At 43.8% G+C, this 26,051-nt stretch overlaps 1 protein-coding gene across 1 annotated transcript in view; it reads left to right on the top strand.

Moving 5' to 3' along the window:
- The first annotated feature begins 3,860 nt into the window (after positions 1-3,860).
- The window catches only part of ripk4 (receptor-interacting serine-threonine kinase 4), a 60,307-nt gene continuing 38,116 nt past the window's right edge, over positions 3,861-26,051 (top strand). Inside the window, exon 1 of the mRNA XM_059968744.1 lies at positions 3,861-4,166. Coding sequence (XP_059824727.1) covers positions 3,985-4,166 — 182 coding nt within the window. The 5' untranslated portion in view covers positions 3,861-3,984. The remainder of the gene's footprint in view (positions 4,167-26,051) is intronic.

Below are 26,051 nucleotides of genomic sequence, written 5' to 3'. Positions count from 1 at the left end.
TTGAGCTTTGAACTTGAACTTCATTTGAACCTGGGGCTTCAGGGCAGAAGGTTGTGTTGTATCTGACACTGAAGACCGAGCCTGGACCTATGGTGTAAATAACATATATCTCAAATAACGATGTGTCGAAGTACAGGAAGGAGATAGAGAGCTTAGCAACATATGATATGACAACAAGCTTTCCTTCAGTGTCATCAAAACAACAGAGCTGGTCATTGACTCAGGAAGAGGGGCAGTGCACACGCTTCAGCCTACACCAACTGATTAGATTGAGAGAACCGAGTTTCTAGGAGGCATCATCACCAATAGTCCGTCTTGGTCCTGGTCCATCCGAGTTGATGTCACAGCCAAGGAAGCTCTCCGACGCTTGTACTTGCTCAGGAGGCTAATTAAGTTTGACATGTCCCCGTTGAATCTTACCAATTTTTATTGATGCATCATTGGAAGCATTCTGTCTGGATGCATAATGGTTTTGTATGGAAACTGCTGTATGCATAATAGTTTTGTATACCAATCGTACTGCTTGCATAATGGTTTTGTATGGAAACTGTACAGCACACATAATGGACTGTATGGCAACTGTACTGTACATAATGGTTTTGTATGGGAACTGTACTGTACATAATGGATTGTATGGGAACTGTACTGTACAGAATGGATTGTATGGGAACTGTACTGTACATAATGGTTTTGTATGGGAACTGTACTGTACATAATGGTTTTGTATGGGAACTGTACTGTACATAATGGATTGTATGGGAACTGTACTGTACAGAATGGATTGTATGGGAACTGTACTGTACAGAATGGTTTTGTATGGGAACTGTACTGTACATAATGGTTTTGTATGGGAACTGTACTGTACATAAAGGTTTTGTGTGGCAACTGGGTGAAATTCTAGAGTTGTGGACACAGCTCTGCACATGAAATGAACCAGCCTCCTCTCTGTGGCTTATACTTATGCTGCCTCGGTAAATCAGCCAATGCCCACCCAACCTGGACATTCTTTCTGCTCCTCACCCTCATCAGATGGGAGATAAAAAGCACATACCACCAAGTTCAAGGACAGCTTCTACCCTGCTGTTAGACTCTTGAATAGCCGATGAGGTGGACTGTTGGCCTCACAATCTACTTTATTGTGGTCTTGCACTTTATCGTTTACCTGCATTGCAGGTTTTTGGTAGCTTTTACACTTCACTTTGTGTTGGTATTGCTTTATCTTATTCTAGCTCAAAGTTCTGGTGGACAAAGGAATTGCTTCAAAGATAACATCAAAATCAGCCTGAAGAAATTCAACATTGCATCTAAAAACTGGGAAGACACTGAACTCGATAGGTACACCTGGAGAAAATCTGTTCAAGAGGGAGCTGTGCTGCCGAGAACAAGCAGCAGCTGTGAAAGGAAAGACTGAACACCCAAAAGACCCGACTACTAACCACAGCCACCATTACTCTTGCCCACATTGCATCAGAATATGTGGATCCTGGATCAGCCTCTCTAGCCACTTGTGGTCCCACTAACAGACAACTCCTTAGAAGAACATCATACGTGACCTGAATGATCACTCTTCTCCTAGTTCAGTGCACCATGTAACAATTTGATCTGTGTAAACAGTATGCAAGACAAAATTTTCACTGTACATGTGACAATAATAGACCAATATAAATACCAATATAAGACTTCCTGGTTAACTGTTTGGTGATTCAGGTACTGCTTTTGTTCTGCTTGCAACTGAGTTTGCAGCCAGTGATTGTCTGTCATTAATAAATTTATTGCTTACATGCTTACTGCCTGTTCCGCCACTAGTGCTTGGGGCGTAGACCATAGAACAGTAGCGCACAGGCCCACATTATTGTGCCAAACCGGCTAAAAATAACCAATTTCCCGCGCTCCAGAGAAAACAACCCAAGTTTATCCAGCCACTTGCCCTCTAAACCAGGCGGCATCCTGGTAGACCTCTTCTGCATCCTGTCCAGAGCCTTGACCTCCCACCAAGAGTGGGGTCCTCCATCTCAGTCTGTCCCTGGTCATCTTCACTATTGTGCCACTGGTATGGGTTCAGGGTCTTCCTTTTTGGCTCTACTGTGCCAAGTTGTCTTTGGTCTCTAACACTTCCTCCACCCTTCAGAGGTCCTGTGAAGCGCTGTCTTCCTGACGGAGTCGGCCTCTCTTCTAATCACATACCCTATCCATCTCCAACATTTCCTCATGGTGATTGTGGCCGTATTCTCTTGAAGCACTGAAGGAGTTGGGCATGATTGGAGATCTTTCTTGTCCAAAAAATATGGAGGATCTTCCAGAGGCTCATGGTGTGAAAGGATGACAACTTGGCACGGTCATTCTCTGACAATAAATCTACTGAACGCGAACAAAAAGGTTCTTGAATCTTTAGGAGATTTCACTTTAACCCTTGTCACAGTTAAATACTTTTTTAAAAAAGGCCGTTGGCTTTGTCACGTGTGCATTGAAACACACAGTGAAATATATCATTTGCATCACACCCAACAATGAAGATACGCTGTGGAAAAAGACACCAGCATTCCAGTGCCAACATAGTATACCCACAAAGAGATACAGGGCTGGAGAAGGGGGAGTCTGACAGGAGAAAATAGAAGGCCATCGCGACAATCGACAGCACCTACACTCCATCTGCCAGAACAAGCAGGATCTCCCAGTGGCCACCTATTTTAATTCCATTTTCCATTCCCATTCCGATATGTCAATCCATGGCCTCCTCTACCGTTGCAATGAGGCCACACTCAGGTTCTAGGAATGACACCTTATATTCCGTCTAGGTTGCCTCCAACCTGATGGCATGAACATCGATTTCTCAAACTTCTGTTAATGGCCACCAACACCCTCTCCTTCACCATTCCCCATCCTCTTTTCCCTCTCTTTTTTCCTTGCCTGCCCATCACCCCTCACTGGTGTTCGGGGGGAACACCATTTTCTTTCTTCCATGGCCTTCTGTCCTCTCCTATCAGATTTCCCCTTCTCCAGCCCTGTATCTCTTTCACCAATCAACTTCCCAGCTCTTCACTTCTCCCCCTCCTGGTTTCACCCACCACCTTGTGATTCTCTCTTCCCTTCCCCCACCTTTTAAATCTAGAACCATAGAACATTACAGCACAGAAACCGGCCTTTTGGCCCTTCTTGGCTGTACCGATACATTTTTCTACCTAGTCACACTGAACTGCACCTGGGCCATATCCCTCCATACACCTCTCACCCATGTACTTGCTGAAGGTTCTTGGCCCAAAACACTGACTCTTTCCCCCATAGATGCTGCCTGGCCTGCTGCATTCCTCCGGCAAATTTTGAGCCTGACACCAACTGCTATGTAACCTTGCTGCCTACATAGTGGCATGCAAAGGAAAACTGAAGAAAGGATTGAAGAATTGAAGAAGAGGAGATGGAAGGATAGGATGTACTGTAATGTGCAGAAATTCGGCCAGTAAGACACTCCCTCAACTCTTTAGGAACAACTTCTTTCCCTCTGCCTTCAGATTTCTGAACGGACATTGAACCACTACCTCAGTATTTTGCACTAATTATTTCATTTAATTTTAATATACATTTCTTACTGCAATTTGTAGTTTTCACGTGGTGCATTGCCGCGGCGAAACCAGACATTTCGCGACATGTCAGTGATAGTAAACTAAGCTGAGAGTGTATACCTTGTGGTGCGTGTGCAGGTCCTGCACTGAATGCGTTCCTGTTACTAAGTTCTGCGTTCAGACCCGTGGGACGGCAAAGTTAGAGAACGGCTAAAAAAAATCTGCAATTTCCGAAAGGGTGGTTAACCTTCGTGTTGCAATAGGAAATGATGTCAGCGTTGAGTTAATGAACACACCTTGAACACCTGACCAGACTGTGGAGCAGCTATTACTGAAAACAAGTGACTATACACACACACACACACACACAACGAAAGCGAAGGGGAGACTCTTATTTTGAGGAAAGTCAAAAGAAACATTTAAAACTATGGAGAAACAGGAGCAGCCCACGTGGGGAATGGGCCTGCTAAAGACCTTTGACTCTGACGAGTTTGCGAGCTGGGAAAAAGTTGGATCCGGTGGATTTGGACAGGTTTATAAGGTCCGTCACGTTCATTGGAAAACATGGCTGGCTATCAAATGTCCCCCGAGTCTTCATGTGGATGAGAAGTAAGTTATAAACCTTACGCGCCGTGTAAAGAGTTTGAAGGACGAAAATTCCTGGTCTTGGATGCGCAGTTTTGTGAAGTAAAACGTAGTTTTTAAATCGATGTAGTTCAGTGAGAAGGCTGTACAGAAAGGTAGTGCGGCAGCTAGGTTACCCTTTATACATGATCACCTATTTATATATATGCTTTCTATACAGCCTTCTCACTTACCACTCACGGTAAGGACGGAGTAAAACTCGATTTAAAGACTACGTTTATATGTAGTTTGTCTTTGTGGTGCAGCTCTCTGACAGTGAAGTTCACAGAAAGGATGATTTCCCGTGGGATTTGGTTTGAAGTCGATCCCATTAATGATAGCTGGCTCGGTTCCCACATCTAGGAACACACTCCCTCCACACTTTCTCATACCACCCTGCCCAAAAGGGCTGGCTCCTTCTCAGATAAGTTTACATTTGCTTCATTGGGCGCCGTTGACAGCATTATTGTACACAAGCTCAGGCAATGAGCGTTAATCAGATACTCAGCCACAGAGGGGCTCACAGGCAAGCTGAATCCTGTCCCACCCTGGGCTAAACATGTACTCTACTCGGAGCCATGCTCAGTGGAAATTGCACCGAGTTTTCCCACGGTCTCTAAAGATCCATATATCCCAGACTGGGATTGAAATTTTTTCTTGGATGCTAACAGAAATGGGGAGGGAGGTGGGTGCTGATATTGGCATGGGATCCGCTAACGTTTATTGAATGATGGAGCAGGCATCAGGGAAAGTAGGAGACAAGTTCTGCTTCCAGATCTTGTATCCGATCTCTCTGCATGCAAGGTCTAACCATTCTGGCCAATGTAGTCCTAACAGCCTCATGCAGTCCCTGATTTTTCCAGTTCCTACTACCTCTCGCTGGATTTACTCTGTGGAATTCATTGGCCAAGACGCCTGTGGAGGCCAAGTCTATTTAAGGTGGAAGTTGATAAGTTCTTCTTTAGTAAGGTGGTGGGGAGAAGGTGGGAAAATGGGATTGAGGGAGATAATAAATCAGCCATGATTGAGTGGCAAAATAGACTGGATGGGCTGAATGGCCCAATTCAGCTCTTATGTTTTGTGGTCTAAATTGAGAATAGAGTGAAATGAAGAAATAAAGCATCTGTTGTAGGTGATCCATCCCTGATGGAAAGTTCAGAGGCCAGATGGTACCTGATCTAGTTCCATATCTAAGGACGGTAGGTAGGCAGGAAATAGTCTGTCTTTGAGCCTAATGTGCATGCCTTCAGGTATTTGCATCTTTGGCCCAGTGAAAGTGGGGAGAAGAGAAAATGTCTAGGGTTTTGATTATGCTGGCTGCTTTACTGAGGAGAGAGAGGTAGGACAGAGTCTGTGGAGAGGAGACTAATCTCCATGATATGCTGAGCTGTGTCCCCCAACCTTGTGGTCTTGGGCCAAGCAGTTGCCGTACTAAGACTTGACACATCCAAATGAGATCCATGGCCTGTCTATCAAATTTACTATCAGAGTACGTACATGTCAGCACATACAACCCTGGGATTCTTCCTCCTTCGGGCATATTCAGCAAACCTATAGAATGGTAACTGTAAACAGGATCAATGAAAGAGCATAGAGGCAACAAACTGTGGAAAATCAACTGTAAATAAATCACAAGAGCATGAAATAACAAGATAGTCATAAAGTGAGATGGTTGGTTGTGGGAACATCTCAATAGATGATTGTAGTTATTCTCTTTTGTTCAAGAGCCTGATGGTTGAGGGGTAGTAACTATACTGGAATATGGTGGTGTGAGTCATGAGGCACCTGTACCCTCTGTCTGATGGCCGCAGTGAGAAAACAGCATGACCTCGGTGGTGAGGACCTTTGAAGACAGATGGTGCTTTCCTATGACAGCGTTTCATATCGATGTGCTCAATGGTTGGAAAGGCTTTACCCGCGATGTACTGGGCTGAATTCTCTATCTCAGCATGGTGAGAGCCAAAGGGGGAAATTCTAAAATTCTTTAGTCTCCTGAGGAACTAGAGGCACTGGCGTACTAATCTCACTCCTATATCTTATGGTCTTGCACTTAACTGGTGGCCACATTTTTAACTGCTTAAGTCTGGAGTTGCCTTTGTGAGGCTAACTATCTTCCCTTATTGAGAGGTGGGATGAAGCACCCCTGGGAACCTAACCTTTTCACCAAGCTTTTGATCATTTACAATAATTTCACTCGTGCAACTTGATGGCAATGTTTGATTGTGGGTCTGTGGATTAATCTTTTCAGTTTCCTGGTGCTCTATAAGTGCAAGTTGTTGTTTTATTGCGCCCATCCTTTTATTGACCTGGCTTTTTAAGCTGCTCCCTTCCTGCTTAGAATACGTACACAACGCTGGAAGAACTCAGCAGGTCAGGCAGCATCCGTGAGAAAAGAGTAGCCAACGTTTCGGGCCGAGACCCTTCATCAGGAATGGGGGGGAAGAGAGGGCCGAAGCCCAGTAATAGAGATAGGGGAGGGGGAAAGGCTAGAGACGCCAGGTGGAAAACCAATCAGAGGAAGGATAAAGGGGGGAGGGGATAAGCATGAAAGAACTATAGAGGTAAAGGAGCAGAAAGTTGAAAGGGGAGAGAGGCAGAGAGGGACCTAGGATAGGGGAAGGGGGAGGGGGAGGGAATTACTGGAAAATGGAGAATTCAATGTTCATACCACCAGGCTGGAGGCTACCCAGACGGTAGATGAGGTGTTGCTCCTCCAACCTGAGTTTGGCCTCATCATGGCAGTAGAGGAGGCCATGTATGGACATATCTAGATGGGAATGAGAGGCAGAGTTGAAGTGGGTGGCAACCGGGAGGTCCTGTTTATTGTGACGGAGGTGCTCGACGAAGCGGTCCCCCAGTCTGCGTCAGGGCTCACCGATGTAGAGGAGGCCGTACCGGGAGCACCGGATGCAATAGACGACTCCAGCTGACTCGCAGGTGAAGTGTTGCCTCACCTGGAAGGACTGTCTGGGGCCCAAAATGGTGGTAAGGGGGGAGGTGTGGGGACAGGTGTAGCATTTGCGCTTGCAGGGATAAGTGCCGGGTGGGAATTCTGTGGGGAGGGACGTGTGGACCAGGTAGTCGTGGAGGGAACGATCCCTGCGAAAAGCTGAGAGGGGTAGGGAGGGAAAGATGTGCTGGGTGGTGGGGTCCTGTTGAAGGTGGCGGAAGTTGCGGAGGATAATGTGTTGGATCCGGAGGCTGGTGGGGTGGTAGGTGAGGAGACCCTGTCCCTATTGTGGCAACGGGAGGATGGGTTGAGGGCTGAGGTGTGGGAAGTGGAGGAGATGCGGGTGAGGGCACCTTTGATGATGCCAGAAGGGAAACCACGATCCTGAAAGAAAGAGAACATTTGAGAAGTCCTGGAATGGAAAGCCTCATCCTGGGAGCAGATGCGGCAGAGACGGAGGAACTGGGAATAGGGAATGGCACTTTTGCATTGGGCAGGATGGGAAGAGGTATAGTCGAGATAGTTATGGGAGTCAGTGGGTTTGTAGAAGATGTCAGTGGATAGTCTGTCTCCAGAGATGTAAAACCGAGAGAGTCAGTGGGCCTGACCTGCTGAGTTCTTCCAGCGTTGTGTACGCATTCTTTGATCCACAGCATCTGCAGTTGTATTTTTGTGTTTCCCTTACTGCTTGTTATTTTTGCTACATTGCTACATTTGTCTAAGTGTTACTGCTCTGGGTGGCCAGTTCCTTATTGTAATGGTGTACGTTGAATAGAACATTTCGCAAATGCATATTTGCCTTAATCAGATTAGTGTCCCAGGAATTTATGGATAACAGCCTTTTAAATCTATGTATTGACTTCAGACAGTGTGAGACAGAAGTGATTTAGTGTATTGTAATGGAGTTCCTGGTCAACAGGTATGATTGAAATGTAGCCTCCCTGCTCTCAAGCTCCTTTCAGAACCCTGCTGGTTTACTTTGCTTTCTACCTCTGTTCATATTAAAGTTTCTTCAGAGATTTCAACTCAGTGGATCCTATAGTTTAGTAGGAATAAGCCCAGACTCAGTACAAGTGAAAACTTTGTAGCAGTTCCCAGGAGCAATGAAAATTGTTCATTCTGGTTTCACGTGGCCAAGATGGCGGCGTGACGCAGTTTGCAGTGGCCACTCCGGAGCTGATATATGTTATTTGTTAAGCGGGGTGCCGTGCGCAATCCTAATCTGATGAAAAACGGACGTGGGAGCACGGAGGAACATCTGGAAATCTCCAGGAAGACCTTCTTCGTTGCTGCTGCTGTTGTGAGGTCCAGGTCTCTGCTGAGAAGAACAGGCCCCCAGTCCTCGGGGTCGCGTTGCCGGTGGCCGTTGGTGGAGCCGTCTTAATGTGCTCGGCAGAGGATGGTGCTCGGAGAAGCTGTGTTGGAGGGATGTTTGGAGACTTGGAGGTTCGACAGACTCTCGGGAATCTGCTGCAGTCAGGGCACTTTCACTGTGTGCTGCATCTGCGAGGCTGAGTCCAGCGCAGTGGAAGCCCATAGCGGGGGTATTCCCTTCTGCCATCTGTGTGGGTTGACGAGTCTATCAGGACCCTGAGGATTTGAGGAAATTGTGTGGTGGCTTCTTTCGAACTTATAGTCTTTTAACATCTTTGGACTATTTTTACTGTGCCCATGGCCTGTTTTTTTAAAATCAATTATGGTATTGTCTGCAGTGTTGTAACTATATGCTAACTATAACTATATGTGACTATGTGGTTTTGTGAAGGTCTTGTAGCTTTAGTTTTTGGTTTGTTGGGTGGTAGAGTTGGTCTCCTGACTTGGTGTGTCTGGGTAGTCTTGTTTTGTCCGGTGGGTTTGGAGCTCCTTTCCGGGGAACACGCTAAGATGGTAGCATGATATTAATATGCAGCAGCCTCTCCGGACTCTGGATTGGGGATTACCAAACGTTATGTGGATTTTCTGGTGTAGTCTGTTTTGTTGTGAGCTTTTGTGATATCATGCTGGAGAACATTGTCTCATTTTTTAACTGCATTGCATTTGTGGTTTCTAAATGACAATAAACTGAAGCTGAACTGAACATTTTGTTGAGTCATAGTACAGCATAGTAACAGGCCTTTTGGCCCATCTAGTCTGTGCTGAAATAGTATTCTATTTAGTCCCATTAACTTGCACTTGGGTCCAGGCAGCATATTAGTTCAGCACAGACTAGATGGGTTCCATGCCTCTCCCATCCATGTATTTATCCAAACTTCTCCTGAATGCTGAAATGAAATCAAACTCACATCTTCCACGGGGTTAGGGTTAGGGTTCACAAGAATGATTAGGGTTAAGCTTCTACTGGCAGCTCGTTCCACACTCTCACTACCTTCTGAGAGAGGAGGTTCACAAAAATGATGCTGGTGGCGAAAGGGTTAATATATGAAGAGTATATGAAGAGCATTTGATGATTCTGGGTCTGTACTGGAGTTCAGAAAAATGCCAGTGGAGGGGTGGGGGGTGGGATTTCATTGAAAGCTATTGAGTATTGAAAGGCCCAGAGTGGATGGATGTTTCCTGTAGTGGGGGAGTCTAGGACCAGAGGGCTCAGACTCAGAATAGAGGGATGTTCCTTTAGAACGGAGATGATGAAGAATTTTTTTTTAGCCAGATGGTGGTGAATCTGTAGAATTCCTTATCACAGGGGGCTGTGGAGGCCAAGTCATTGGGTATATTTACAGCAGAGGTTGACAGGTTCCGGATTAATAAGGGCACAAAAGGTTGTGGGAAGAGGGCAGGTGAATGGAGTTGTGAGGGATACACTGGCCATGATGGGACAATGAAGTAGACCGGATGGGCCAAATGGTCTAATTCTACTCTTGTGTCTTATGTTCTAAGTCCCTTGGACAATTACCATCACACTGAGGTGCTGAATAAATAATTGTTACAGGATGAAAATTCTTGTACAACATCAAAGAATATACACACATTGCAATTCTGTAATGTGGAATTTGTGATTACGGAAATATACATTGACTTAATTTTTAAAAAGTCACCAGAAATCAATTTTATAAGAGATTCATTCTTCTAACAATTCTTAAATATTGTACTGAAGATTTTTTAAAATTACATAAGTCATTGTCTTTCATTGGGGTGGAAACTCATGTATTCTACAATTTCCTGGTCCCCAGCTGGCATGACTAGAAAGTACACAGTAGGTGTCCGTTCTTGTTCAGTTCTGATGATTCAGTATGACCCATCTCTAAGTGATTTCTATTCTTTCGTAGTCTGGTGATTCATTGATTTTTAAACTCTAAACCTTTTTTCAAACTCAAGTCACCCTCTTTATCTTCTCCAGCCCTACAACCCTCTGAAATGTCTGCATTCACCCAGTTTTAGCTTCATATGTCCCTCTCAATTTCAGCTTAAGTCTGGAATCTTGCTTGACTGCTGAGTTCCTCCAGCAGGATTTTTTTTGTTGCTTCAGATCAGGAGTTCCCAACCTGGGGTCCATAGACTCCTTGGTTAATTGTAGGGGTCCACGGCATAAAAATGTTTGGGAACGCTTGGTCTAGGTTCAAGCATCTGTTATTTCTTGGGTCTTATCTTATATTGGGCCCCTTTTCTAAGAGGATGTGCTGGCATTGGAGCTGGTCCAGAGGAATTTCATGAGAATGATTCCAGGAATGAAAGGGAATATTTGATGGCCCTGGTGTTCACTGGAGTTTAGAGGAATGAGTTGGCGGTGGGGGGGGGGGGGGGAATCTCATTGAGGCCTATTGAATATTGAAAGACTTAGACAGAGTGGTTGTGAAGAGGATGTTTCATATAATGGGTGAATATAGGACCAGAGGATACAGCCTCAGAATAAAAGGACATCACATTAGGAAAGAGATGAGGGGGAAATTCCTTTAGCCAGAGAGGTGAATCTGGAATTCATTTCCACCGACAGCTGTGGAGGCCACAAGCCATTAGGCATATCTAGAGTGGAGGTTGATAGGTTCTTGATTATTAAGGGCATCAAGGGTTACAGGGAGAACACAGGAGAATGGGGCTGAAAGGGATAATAAATCAGCAGAGGACACAATGGGCCAAATGGGCTAATTCTGCTCCTATATTTTATGGTCTAACCTTTCCAATGAATATTATCACTTCAGGCTCTTGCTTCTTCATGACAATACATCCTAAATAAAGGAAATCCCAGGTGAAGGGGCAAGGTCCTTATCATTAAACTCAGAAGGATTAAGAATGTTGCATAGGTAACAAAGGAGGCCTTTGAAAGTCAAGAGAAGCCAAAGGAAAATGTTTGTCAATAAGCCACAGCACAGTGGTAACACTTGTTCTGCTGGCACGTCGAGATGTCGGTGCAGGAATGCTGCCGACTGGCATGTTCCAGCTGCAGGGGTACGTGCTGAGGAATGCACTGCAGCTTGGTTAAGCCACTGCAAGGGCTTGGTGGGGGAGGGTTGTTCCACTACTGGAGAGTGAGGGGCCAGATTGGGCGAGAAAGCCCCTTAGTTGTGGTAGTGTACCACCGCAGGGGACTGCATGAGTGGATACGTTAAGGGATGTAGCCAAACAGTATATAATCCACCAAGTCTGTGTAAGGACGAAAGGCATTGCTCTGTTTATTCTTGTAATTTTCAAAATTATAAATAAAGTATCTTTTGATATAAAAATGTATTCACCTTGGAAGGCAAGGATGGATCCATGTTGTACTCCATGTTTAAAGTCTACGATTTTAAAAAAATGAGCAAAGTCTGCATTATCATAGTTCTGTCTTTCACATGGGCTGTTAAACCGGCATTTCGATGACACTTATCAAGAATCCCTGATGAAGATGGCAGAGATTGTCGTCGAAACGTTGGTTAAAAGTGATACCCGTACCCAGCTGGAAGCCCGAGAAGAGTTTATTCACCATAAACGCTGGGAAAACACTGGATCCTTTTTGAAACCTTAACTGGAGGTTAGAACAGCAGATTAGACATAGCAGCATCCTGGCCAATATTAATCCCTAAATTAATATCAAGTCAAATTATTTGATCATTATCCCATTGTGTTGTGGGATCTTCTTAAGAAACAGTAAAATACTGCAATATCTATCAACGTATCAATGATGCACGTTGGTATAGAACTCGGGGACAGGCCGTTTAGCACACAACTACTTACAAACAAATTCCGAACTCTTCTGCCAAAAAGATGTCCACGTCCTTGTATTCCCTCTGCATTTCCTGTGCCTACCTAAGAGCGCCTTAAATGCCTCTTTTGTATTTGCCTCTACATCCACCTCCACTAGCCCAGCAAGCATATACCAGGCACCCATCATTCTGTGTTTTAAAAATAACTTGCCCTGCATATCTCCCACCACCACCACTGTCCACCTTGCCTTACTGATGTCCTCTGGTATTAGTCATTTCAACCCTGGGAAAAAGATACTGGCTGTTTATCTATCTTTGGTCAAGAACTTTGAGAAGTCAGGGTTAATTGCATCATGTAGGCAAATAGTAATGCAAATATATTTTCTCATCCTCCCCTCTCAGACAACAGCCCAGTTTGTTTTGATACATGTTCCTAAAGTCTGAGCAATTTCTTGTAGGCTTATATCAATATTTGGTTATATTAATTTTTCATGTTCATGACTTTCAGAAAGATAAACAGCTCATTAAAGGCCATGTCAAAATACTCACACACTGCTAATATCAATGACTTCAAGTCTATTTCTTTAAGAATGAATTACTCAGTCATCACTTTTTTAGATACACATGCTCATTCGTACAAATATTTAATCAGCCAATCATGGAGGCAACTCCATGCATAAAAGCATGCAGCCATGGTCAAGAGGTTCAGTTGTTCAGACCAAATATAAGGATTGGGGAAAAATGTGATCTAAGTGAGTTTGACCATGAAATGATTGTTGGTGCCAGACGGGGCGGTTTGAGTATCTCAAAATCTGATCTCCTGGGATTTTCACATACAACAGTCTCTGGAGTTTAAAGAGAATGCCATGGAAAAACAAAAATCACCGAATGAGCAGCAGTTTTGTGGATGAGAACACCTTTTTAATAAGAGAGATCAGAGGAGAATGGCCAGACTAGTTCAAGCTGACAGGAAGGTGACAGTAACTCAAATAATGGCGAGTTACAACAGTGGTGTGCAGAAGAACATCTCTGAACGCACAACACATTGAATCTAAAGTGGATGGGCTACAGCAGCAGAAGACTGTGAACATCCACTTGTGGTCACTTTATTAGGTATAGGAGGCACCTAATAAAGTCGCCACTGAGTATATTTTCGTGGACAGGTAGGGAGTAGAAATTATTGCAGATAATTCCAGTTAAGTCTTAGCGGTTTTTTGTGGAGATTGGAGGGGTGATTTTCAGAAGATAAGTGAAGTCATGAGTGTGTGGACTTGATGACCTACCCCTGTTTCTACTTGTATTCTTTCCCTTAATGCTAATGGAGAGATAATTTCTTTACTTAATTCTTCTCAATCCACAACATTGAAGAATTGGGGAAATTTTTGTTTAACAGGGTTCATACTGGGAGAGAAGATTGCTTTATTATTTGCACTGTGTATGAAAGAAAGACTTGACAATTTTCATCTTAGACCACAAGGCACAGAAGCAGAATTAGACCATTGGGCCCATCAAGTCTGCTGTGCATGAAAATCGCAGGAGGTCACCAGTTTCTGAAATACTCAAACCACCCTGTCTGGCACCAACAATCATTCTGTGGTCAAAGTCACTTAGATCACATTTCTTCCCTGTTTGGACAGAACAACTGAACCTCTTGGCCATGTCAGCTTGCATTGAGTTGCAGCCACGAGGTTGGCTGTTAGATTTGCATTAATGAGCAAGTGTACAGTGCACCTAATAAAGTGGCCACTGATTGTACACCAGGGTGCAATGAAATTCCTTGTTGGCATGGAGCTCGTGTTGTAAAAATTATACAACAATAAATATAGTCACCAGCAGCATATTTTCAAATCTGCAGGGGAATTTCAGTTTGCTCTTGTCATTCCTTCCTTTATAATTGCCGGCATTTCCTGCAGAAACCTCTGCACTTCTCCACTCTAGGTATTTTGCACAGTATTATTGTACACAAGCTCAGGCAATGAGCGTTAATCAGATACTCAGCCACAAAGGGGCTCACAGGCAAGCTGAACCCTGTCCCACCCTGGGCTAAACATGTACTCTAGTCTGAGACATGTACTGTGGAATTTGAGCTGAGGTTTCCCACAGTCCCTTCAGATCCATATATTTCAGACCAGGATTGATAATTTTTCTTGGATACTAACAGAAATGGGAAGATTCTGCTCCTACATCTTAGGGCCTCTTGTGCCTCTGTGCGAGGTTCCTTAAAATCAGGGGAGGTGAGCAGACAGTTTGATATCTAGTGTGGAGAAGATTGAGTGGAATGTCAGGTTGGTTTGGGGGGGGGGGGGGTAGATTTGCAAGTGGGACCAGAGGGCCAGCAGTGTGGTCTGTGCAATGGGCACAGAGGGAGAGAGGTGGAGAGCAGTGAGTGGGTGAGAACTGGGTGTGAGGAGGAGGGCGGGACAAGAGGATCAGGAGTGGGAACCGCTAGTGTTGTGAAGTAGTCCTATTCAAACAGAATGGCTTCTATGTGAAGAGGGAGTTCAATAACGGGAATAATTACTGCCCGTTTTTTACAATAAACAACGCAGGAAGGCAAATATGTGAGAATTGCATCAAGATACCATCTCATTTTCAGGTGATTATCTCCATTGAATTCAGTGGCCAGAATTAGCTATAGGCAGGTAGGAGTAAAAGGCTGGATTTATGACAGACTTGACCACCTTCCCAATCTGCAGCTGAGCGAATGCCCACTCTGGGATCTGGAGGCTGAAATTTCAGGGGGTGGTGGGGCTGGGGTGAGAGAGGGAATTGGGGAAATTGGGGGGCGTATGTCACTCTAGGCTGATACTAGGCCAAGAGTATCACCTTATTGAAAGCCGTCACTCAGGGTTTTGGTTGGGGCTGTGGAAAGCTTTGTCGGACTGGGGGCTGAGGTGTGTGGAGAGGGAGAGACGGAGAGGCAAATCATAAACACAAGATTCTAGAGGTGGGCATCGTGGTAACTTGGTGGGTGACGAGATGCTATTACAACCCGTGGGGTTCTGGAGTTTGGAATTCAATTCCAGCACTGTATGTCCTCCCCATGGGTTTTCCCAGGGTGCTGTGGTTTCCTCCCGCACTGGGTAGGTTAGCTGGTCATTGGAAATAGTCCTGTGAATAGGTTAGGGTTAAATTTGGGTTGTTGGGCTGCTTGGGTGGCCTGACTCAAAGGTCTGGAAGGGCCTATGTAATCCATACTGTATCACTCTAATAAAGATGATGAAATCCTGAGGAATTGCTGGAGGAGCTCAGCTTCTATGGAGGGGAATAAATCGTCAGTTGTTTCAGGCTGAGACTGTTCATCAGCATGAGAAGTGGGGGGGGAGGCAGAATAAGGTGGGGAGAGGGCAAGGTCTATAAGCTGGCAGGTTGAGACCAGGTGTGGGGTAGGAGAGGAGGGGAATGAAGCAAGAAGCTGGGATGGGATTGGAAGAAAAGGTGAAAGGATGAAGAAGAAGGAATGTAATAGGAGGGGGCAGAGGATCATGGAAGAAACAGGAGGAGGAGAGAAACCAAAGGGAAGTGATGGGCAGGTGAGGAGAACAGAAGGGGTGAGAGGGGAGGGGGAAGAAAGAGGGAGAGGACTGAACAGTGCTTGGGTTGGGGTAAAATGGCAGGGTGTAAGAGAAATGGAAGGGTGTTTAAGCTGGACAGACTGAGGGATGGTCTGTCATCGAGGGACAAGACTACCCATATCAGTGCCGACAGATCAACCCACATCTCTACCTGTGTAGCTATTCTCTTTGTCAGCACATTGGGATGTTTTATGGGTTCTGAGATGGCTGATGAACTCTTCACAGATGAGACAGGAGGTCCCTGACAAGGACTGGAAAATTTTTGCTCCCTCCAGCATCGACACTGGACTCCTACGTGTTCCCAGTATATGGGTCCGAGGTTCTCAGTGCTTTCCAGAATGTTCCTTTTCTTGGAGCAAACATGGGCCAGGGATTACCAGGTGTCAAAGACCTCCTTTGTGTGCAGTTTGAGGGGTGAACATAGGGGTATATAAGATCATAAAATGTAGGAGCAGAATTAGGCCATTTGGCCCATCAAATCTGACCTACCATTTGATCATGGCTAATTTATCATCCTTCTCAACTAGATTCTCTTCCCTCCTCCCTGTAACCTTTGACAATCTTACTAATCAAAACCTATCAACTGCCACATTAAATATACCCAATGAATTAGCCTCCACAGCCATCTATGGCAAGGAATTTCACAGTTTCATCACCCTCTGCCTAAAAAAAATTCCTTATCCCTGTTCTAAAGGGACATTCTTCCATTTTGAAGCTGTCCCTCTCATCCTCGACTCTCCCATGATTGGAAGCATCCTCTCCTTGTCCATTCTATCAGGCCATTCAATATTCAGTAGGTTTTAATGAGATCCTGTCTCATTCTTCCAAACTCCAGTGCACACAGGCCAGGCCCAGAAGCATCAAATGCTTCACATACGTTAACCCGTTCATTTCTGGAATCGTTCTTGTAAACCTTCTCTGGACTCTCTAACATCAGCATGTTATTTCTCAGATATGGGGCCCAGAACTGCTCACAATACTGCAAATGTGGTCTGACCAATCAATGCCTTGCAAAGCTTCAGCTTCACGCCCTTGCTTTTATATTTTAGTCATGAGGGCCAATGACAGGGTGGAGGTACATAGCCTTTTTTCCCAGGCTAAAAACACGAGGACATGGCCTTAAGATCAGGAGTGAGAGAATTAAAAGGGAGATCGGGGGGCAATTTCTTCATGCAAAGGCTGGTAGGTATTTGGAATGAGGTGCCAGAATTAGTGGTTAAAGCAGGTACATTAGAGGCATTTAACAGCTAGCTGGATGGGTATGTGGGTGGGTAGGAGAGGTTCAGGGGGCTATGGGCCAAATGCAGACAGATCTGATGAGCTTGCCAGGCAAGGCAGTCAGCATGTTGCAGTTCTTCAAAGAGGACATCCTTGAAAAATTTCCTCTGGTCTGCCTGGTAGTCTCTTCTCTTGTAATCTGGCTTTGGCAATGTGAACCATGTGGCCTGCCCATTGGAGCTCACTAAATGTAATTAGGGTTCACTGCCAGGGAGGTTTGTGTGAATCTTGGGGTTGTAACATGGTGACATATACTCTCTGTACTTGGATAATAAATTTACTTTGAGCTTTGAAATGGATACTAAGCTTAGTTTGGTAATACTTCTGGTAGATTGGGATGCTCTTATCGCTGGAATTTATTTTGGAAGCAGCGTTGTGTTATTTTTTCCAGTGCTTTGAAGTGCCTGCCACAATTAGTCTAAATCTCTATTATGCGCATACACCAGTTATTGTAGATACGATCGAGCTCTTGTAATATTATTAAATTCACAAGTCCAATGTACGTCCATACATTTATTCCCTCAAATCATAGACCTATTTTCCTCTTTGTCTCCACTTTTAGAAAAGAAGTTCGTTCTTTGTCGCCATTACAATACTGTGGACACGTGATTAGGATCTCAAGTAATTTTTTGTGTATTTTCTGATTTATGAACAAAATCAACTTAAGTCGTTTATAAAATATGGAACTGTTCGTTACCTGGGGAGAGATTGTGTACAGAAAAGGGATTACTGCTGTTTGTAGTCTGTGCGTTCAAGTTCAAAATTATTGTCATTCAACCATTTACATGTATACAACTAAATGAAAAGATGTTTCTTTGGGACCAAGGTGCAAAACCACAATGTTGCGCTGATCTTTTAACCTACGCCAAGATCACTAGCCCTTCCCTCCCACGTAGTCCTCTAGTGTTCTTTCATTGATCTGCCGATCAAAAGTCTCTGAAATGTCCCTAATGTATCTGCCTCTACCACCATCCCGGCAATGGGTTCCACACACCCAACTCTCTCTGTGTAACAAAAAAATATACCATTGACATTCCCTTCCCATACTTTCCTCCAATCACTTTTAAATTATGCTCTCGTGTATGAACTGTCCTCATCATTTTATACAGCACACCTCTGTCAAGTCACATCTCATCCTCCTTTGCCCCAAAGACGAAAAACACTAGCTCATTCTACCTCTCTTCAAAGACAAGCTCTGTAATCCTGTTAAATCTCCTCTATACCCTCTCTAAAACTTCCATGCCCTTCCTAAAACGTGAAAAGGACAATACTCTAAGTAATGGTGGGGGAGTTTTTAAATTTACTGGTAGCAGACTTCAGAAAGTGAAATATCTGGTGACAGGGAAAGACAGACTGTTGTTTCATCTTATCAACATGTGTACAGCGGGCGGCACAGAAGTGGAAGGGTTAGCGCAGCACCACTACAGCTTGGGCATCGGAGTTCAGAGTTCAATTCCGGTACCGCCTGTAAGGAGTTTGTATGCTCTCCCCATCAACCATGTGGGTTTCCTCTAGCGCTCTGGTAGGGTGCACAGGTTAATCATTGTCAATTGTCCTGTGATTAGGCTAGTGGATTGCTGGGCTAGAAGGGCCTATTCACTAAATTAAACTAAAATATATACAGGAAAATATATATACATATATATACATCACCCTGTACAGTGCAGGCATCACAGTGCTGATTCTGCAGCCAAACACAAGCTAAGGGGATTGGGGGAAGGGACAGGTCTAGAACATTATTCCCTCTCCCTCAATGTGATTGTCACTAGTCCCAGAGATGACCCTATCCCTGCATGATTTGAAGTTCACACTCTTATTTAAGAACTCTTGCTCTGAGAAAGTTGGAGAATCGAACAAGACTGATTGAGAAAAGCATAGTATGCAACATTTAACTGGTTTTGCTCTATTATATTCCAGTTCCTTCTCAATCTCTTCAGGCAAAATAATTTGCCAGGACAAATTGTAGTTACCGCAGTACCAGATTACACACTTTTTCCCTTAGCAAATAAACTGCTAGGTATTGCAGATAACCTTTGTTACTTTCCCACTCCCACCTCAGGTGTCTCTCTCTCTCCCTCTCTCCCCCAATGTTTCCTTTTTCATCCACTCCTCCCTTTTTACCTGCACCCCCTCCCCCCCCAGCTGCTTCCATCTCCCCACCACCCACATACACAACCCAGGGGTTTCTTTTCTCCTGCTTCACATTTCCCGCCATCTCCCCGTCTCTCCTGGCTTCACCTCCCTAATCTAGTTCACCTTTCCCCTACCACCCTCTGTCTCACACCTCCCTCTCACTTCGATATGTCGATTACTTTCCCTCTATGTCCTCAGCCCTGATGCAGGCTCTTGACCTGAAACATCGAGCATCCCTCTGCCACTACAGATGCTGCTTAACCCCCGAGTGTTAATAGGAGTTGATAGTATTTTTCTTCAGATTCTAGCATCTGCAGTCCTTTGTTTTTCTGCGCTCATGGCCACACTGTTGCTCTCTGCAAACATACTGCATTTCCACACCAAAGCTCCCATATGGCACAGCTTCTCAAACCTGCAGGCTCTACCCTCAGAAAAGACAGGCAAAAGTGTACAAATATTAACCACCAACGGAACCTTTGAACAATTTGATGCCTATGGTTTTGTTGCAAGTTTTACATTGGACCTGTACTTCAGTGCACACATGACATTAAACTTACTTATTGAGACACAGCGCGGAATAGGCCTTTGATCTGCACTGCTCATCAGCAACTTGATTTAATGCTAGTCTAATCACAGGATAATCTACAATGACTACTCAACCTACCAACCAACGCTTTTGACTGTGGGAGGAGACGGTGGTGGGAATTGAGCCGGGTTGCTGGTATTGTAAAGCATTGTGCTAACACCACAGTACTGTGCCACCCTTGACTTGACCCTGATTTGGAAATATACCACATGTGTATGGGGACTGATTCAGAGCTCACGATAGCAGTATTCTGCAAATAGCTTCACCTTCCAGACTGCAGCAGGTCAAGATGATAGCTTATCAATTTTTCAAGGACAAATGGAACTATTAAGCACTGGCCTGGCCAATGATCCTGAAAATTGATTAACAATAAAGGCGTGGCTTTGTGGTAGTAGGTTGAAGGTTTAAATATACGGGTAGATTTTGTTGTGAATACTCACAACCTGAGTGATGCCCCCCCCCCCCCAACAAGAGGGAGATAGTTCCAGCTAACAAAATAGTTTAAACTTTATTTTTTATTTTTAATTCAGACAAATAATTCTTTACACACATTTAACACTCACAGAGGATTTTTAATTTCTGCAAAAGATTTCCAAACACAGGTATAGTTCTTATGAAGTAGATAACATACCAACAAGTTGCCTGTCGCAGATGGCACAGGTTGAGGTATGAATTCTAGTTTTTCTTTCTGTCATTCTCCTTGTCATTCCTAACAATCCCCTATCTTTCTGATACTTAAAACTATTTTCTAGTAGATGACATAATCTGCATGTTTTATTTTTCAGATACCTTTACTGGGACAAAGTAACTCACGTAGATGGTCTTAAGGGCTTCTCGTGACAGAGATCCCAAGTATACATGCTTAATGCTGTGAGGTCTGAACCCCTGAGTACATAACCATCCCAACTTGTTCCTATGTTTGATGTGCTAAGTGACATAACTCCCATTGTCTTAAATTTGGCTAATGGAGACAAGTCTCCTGGTTACTTGACTTTACAAAGCTCTGTCTCCTACTTTAAGCTGGTTGTTGCTTTCAATTGGGACTGGTTCTTGTTTACAACAAAAAGCTGAGCAAAGAGTATTTGTTAAAAACTTTATCACCAACAACTCTGACAGGTTATGCATTTGTGCTAGAAAGCTGAGTTTAGCAATAAGCCTCTCGGGCCCTGGAAACTGAATATCCATCACAATAATTGTTACATACTGAAATATAATCAAACGCTTGTCTTGAATATTATTCATACAGATGAAATAATTACAAAGTGTGTTGGGATAGATCAAGGTAAAACCGTACAGAATAAAATAACAGCTGAGAGAATGCAGCGCCTGTAAACAATAAGATGAATGATTATAAGAAGGAAGATTGAGATCAGGATTCCATTTTAATGTACTAGGGAATTATTTAGTAGTCTTCCAGCTGTATGATAGAAGCTGTCCTTGAGCATGGTGGTAAAGGCTTTTAGTCTTTTGTATCTTCTGCCTGTATTCTAGCCTATATTTATCCCTTGCTAATTTAATTTGGACAAAGGAATGGCACAGTGACAGTCTTGTTCATGGTGATTTTGAGTCTGAATGATGTGAGGCAAAATCTGCAGAGGATTAACCCTGCCAACATCCAAGCCATGTCCTTGTACCCATTCAACTGCTCGGGCAATGAGATGCTTTGCAAAATGGCATTCACCATTTGGATGAGGAAAAGACAACTGGGTCCATCCTCTTCTCCCGCCGAAAGATTCTGAATACATCTTGAACTGATGGTCCTTTGGGATTGTTTTGAAAGGATTCCTCCCTAAGAATGGCCTCACTTGGGAAGTGTGAGGAGATTTAGTCCAGACCCAAATGCTGAAAGTCTTGAGGAACACACACAAAATGCTGGAGGAATGCAGCATGTCAGGTAGCATTTATGGAGGGAAACAGTTAGTGTTTCAGTCCTGATGGAGTATCTGTTTATTTACCTCCATAGATGGTGCCTGTCCTGCTGAGTCCTCCAGCATTTTATGTGTTGCTATAAGCATAGTCCAGCTTGTCAGGATATTGTGTGTATGTTCAGCTTTTCTTGGAACGGATGATGGATAGAATCTCAGCGTAACAATGTTTTCCTGCTGCGTAGTGGCACTCCTGAGATGGACCCGTACAAAGATGGTCATGAAGATTGTTGCAACGTTGGGAAAACTGCCCCCTCCCTACCACCCCACTTCGAATTTTTTTTCTCTCACTTTCCAGATGCCTCTGACCTGTAGCTGCAGACCATGTGGCAGGTGCCTCCCATGACCGTGACAAAGATGTTATTGGAAATGGACCAGAATCCAGTAGCACAGTGTAATAACACAAGTACCTTGCACCTCATCACCAAGTCCTTGCTGGTTATGGTGATGTGGTGCCCCACCCACACTGAGTCAAGGAACCACAGCCAACATTTAACAGGAATGATTGAGAGTGGGCAAGTTGGAGCAGGAAATCTGTCGGTGTGTGCGTGACTATTGTTGACTGCTCTGCTTGCGTATTTCTTAAAAGCCATTAGAAGCAATTGCATCAGATTCTGCAATACGCCTGAGCTGCCCGTGGCAACAGTTGCTTGTGGGTGGGATGTGTGTGTAGTTGATCCTCTTTTGTAATGGGAAGATGTTTGTGTAACACAGATGGAGCTGTAAGATGACAGGAGGGTTTACTGCAGTCTCCTGTGTTCAAGCTGAGTCGGTGGTTTGCACTCAGTAGTCACTTTATTAGATACACCTTGTTAATGCAAATAGCTAATTAGCCAATCACGACAGCAAGTCAGTGCATAAAAGCACGCACGCAAAAGCATGACTCATGAGCGGAGTCACCGCTGAGTCCAGGGCTGGAGAAATAATGTCCTTGGATAGGGAACTGGATCATGTACCACCTAGCCTCTGAGCATTATACCTGTGTTTGATCATCTGCAATCGATGTTCTCTCCTATTTCTTCATGTCATTCTGTTCTTCATTTAGATCATTAGACATAGCAGGTTTAAGCCATTCAGTCCAAGTAAAAGCAAGGAACTGTTGTCTGAATGTTAAACTTGACCCCTGTTTTCTGCCTTAGGATGAATGTAAAGGAAACAGTGTCACTATTTTGAGTGATATCAGACCTTCATCCCTCAGCCAGGATGACAGAAATCAAGATGTGGTAACTTTGTGTTTTTAAAGAGCTCGATGTGTGCACATCAATTGCTGAGTTTCCTACAATAGACACTGCAATTCATAAAGTGTTTCAGTGACTGTGCTATCAGGTGATCTGGGATGGCCTGTCACTGAGGTGCATTGGTCAAGTGTATTTTCTTTGAGCCGAGTTAAGCTGTAAGACCATGAGATGTCGGAGCAGAGTTAGGCCATTTGGCCCATTCTGCTCTGCCATTCATTCATGGCTGCTTATTATCTCTCTTAACCCCATGCTCCTGCCTTCTCCCTGTAACCTTGATGTCCTTACTAACCAAGAACTTACCAATTTCCGCTTTAAGTATTTCTAATTACTTGGTCCCCACAGCCGTCTGTGGCAATGAATTTCACAGATTCATCATCCTCTAGCTAAAGAAATTCCTCCCCATTCCTGTTCTAAAGGGATATCCTTCTATTTTGAGGTTCTGCCCTCTCGTACTAGACTTTCCCCACTCTTGGAAACATCCTCTGCATGTCCACTCTGTTTAGGCCTTCCAAAATTTGGTTGGTTTCGGTGAGATTTCCCCCCCCCCCCCCTCGCTCCAGTGATTACAGGCCCAGAGCCATCTAATGATTCCCACACGTTAACCCTTTCATTCTCAGAATCATGCTTGGTGAACGTTCTCTGGACCCTTTCCAGTGCCAGCACATCTTTTCTTAGATAAGGGGCCCAAAACTGCTCACATTAAACAGTACAATGCTTATTGGGATAACAGGTGGGGTTGATTGGAGAGTCAGAGCCTCTTACCTTCATCGTGTATGAGCCTATATCTCTGTGCCCAAACCAAGGCAAATGACCCTTAAGTCAAATAAATCTTAGTTTTGTATCAGAAGATTCAATTTTTTTTTTTGGCCCCACTCTTCATTTTTGGTCCAGATAAATGTTCTCCCTCTGAAGTATTGTCTGCCCATTTCCTTCCTGGCCCACTGACTTCCTCCAGCAGATCCTTGTTTTAGGTTTCAGTGGCTCCACTTCCAGGCCCAGCAAACTGAACTTTGAATTTCTCACTCTTTTCAAATTAAATATAGTCATAAGTTCCCAAAACAGTACAGCAGTAAAACTGGCACACCGATCTATCAAGTCCGTGCCAAAATTTGAAAAATGAATTATGATGGACATTCAGTTCTTATGCCTCTTGCTCATGGTTGCTAAGCTTGCTTTTTAAACACAGCACTAATAAGATCAAAAACAGTTGTAAGTAAACTTCCAACCAATATGGTTTTGTTTAACTTTCTGGTCATAAAAGGGAGCCAGTCTTCAGTTCTTAAAATAAACAGCAAGCAGTAATCAGCTTGAAGTTGAAAGCATAGCTTTGCAAACAAGCTCTGTCTGTGAAGTAGGTTGTTGCTCAGTACCACTTGAATTATTGCTGCTCTAGAGTGTGGTATAAGACAACAGGGTTGAAACAACTTGGCTTGTTTCAAAACAGACAAAGCTGACTATGTTGCTTGCTTCAAAGAAGCTTGCAGACCAGATGGATGATATCATTTAGCATATCAAATAATTGATCAATTAATGCTGGAGGTTTATGTACAGTACTGTGCAAAAGTCTTAAAACATATAAATAGCTAGGGTGCCTAAGGCTTTTGCACAGCAACAAGGTAATTGCATTGCACTTTTGCCACACAAAAAAAAGTATGATAGTGAATGATGATAAACCTGATTCTGATATGGGTCTCTATTTGGACTGAGAGTAGGAAAGGGGAATCAAGGTTGGGGAAAGGGGAAGGAAGAGGGGAGGGTGTGGGAAGCACCAGAGAGACATTCTGTAATGATCTATAGTTGTTTGGAGTCAAACGACCTTGTCTGGAGACTCAGGGTTTGGTGTGTCTGTACCCCTGTTACAAATATTATAGAGCTAGGGTTCCTAAGACTTAGCACTCGATATATTCTCTATGATGCTTTTTAGACCTTTTGTGTAAAAAGGGCATCTGAGGAAATACTGTATAGGTGTGAAGTCACCCAAATTGGATAGAGGGCAGTTCAGGCTTAGTGGTGCAAGGAGCATCAGGAAGCTTTGAAACAAACACAGGGTGAGCTAGAATCCATTCCTCTGGCTTCAGTGTCTGACGGGTGAATCGCTCATCTGAATCATTGTTACAGGTATCCCCCGCTTTACGAAAGATCACTTTACGCCACTTTGCTTTTACGAAAAACCTACATTAGTACCTGTTTTTGCTAACCGAAAGAAATCTGGAGGATTTTTCGCTTTTATGAAAAAAGGTGGAAAGCAAAAATAGCGTTCAGCATTTGTTTTGCAGTGAGCAGTTACAGAGGCAGCGCGCACCCTAATCAGCGAGAGTGGCGAAAATAGCGTTCAGCATTTGTTTCGCTCTCAGCTTCAAGCCGCCATAGCTTTGAACTGTGTGAGATTTTCACTACGATTGACAGTGCTGCAATGATTGTAGAAAAGTATGACTGAGAGGCACGTCGGTTTAGGGCAGGTTTGCAGGATGTTTTGAGTGCTTACAAAGAACTGTATGATAGAAAAATGCATGAACCTTCCAGTGTGCTCGCTGTCTTCCCTATTCTGGTAAGTGAAACTACATCGTACGTACATTATTTCTATTTTATATAGGTTGTGTATTTATCATATCATTCCTGCTTTTACTATATGTTAGTGTTATTTTAGGTTTTATGTGCTATTTGGGATGATTTTGTAGGTTATTTTTTGGGTCTGGGAATGCTCAAATTTTTCCCATATAAATTAATGGTGATTACTTCTTCGCTTTACCCATTTCAGCTTACAAAAGGTTTCATAGGAACACTCTACTTTCGGATAGTGGGGAAAACCTGTATGTCTTTCTAGTTTACAGGAATTGAACCTGTGTTTTGGAAATCTTTTGTGTTTTAGAAATGATATGTAATTTGGAAATTAAGATGACAATCTTCTGATTTTTAAATGTGTTTTAAGAATTTTTTTTTGAGTATGTATCACTGAGAATAAATGAACTGTGTTTTAAACTACTTTTTTGGCTGAAAGTACAGTGTATTTTCCTTGGTAGGGAGAGGGGTCCTACCACTCAAATGTTGGGAGATGGCAGCTAAGCTCACAG

This window comes from Hypanus sabinus, chromosome 4 (genome assembly GCF_030144855.1).
Source record: "Hypanus sabinus isolate sHypSab1 chromosome 4, sHypSab1.hap1, whole genome shotgun sequence".
NCBI classification, from domain to species: Eukaryota; Metazoa; Chordata; class Chondrichthyes; order Myliobatiformes; family Dasyatidae; genus Hypanus; species Hypanus sabinus.
The sequence above is the reverse complement of the archived record's forward strand: the minus strand, read 5'-3'. Positions and strand labels throughout refer to the sequence as shown.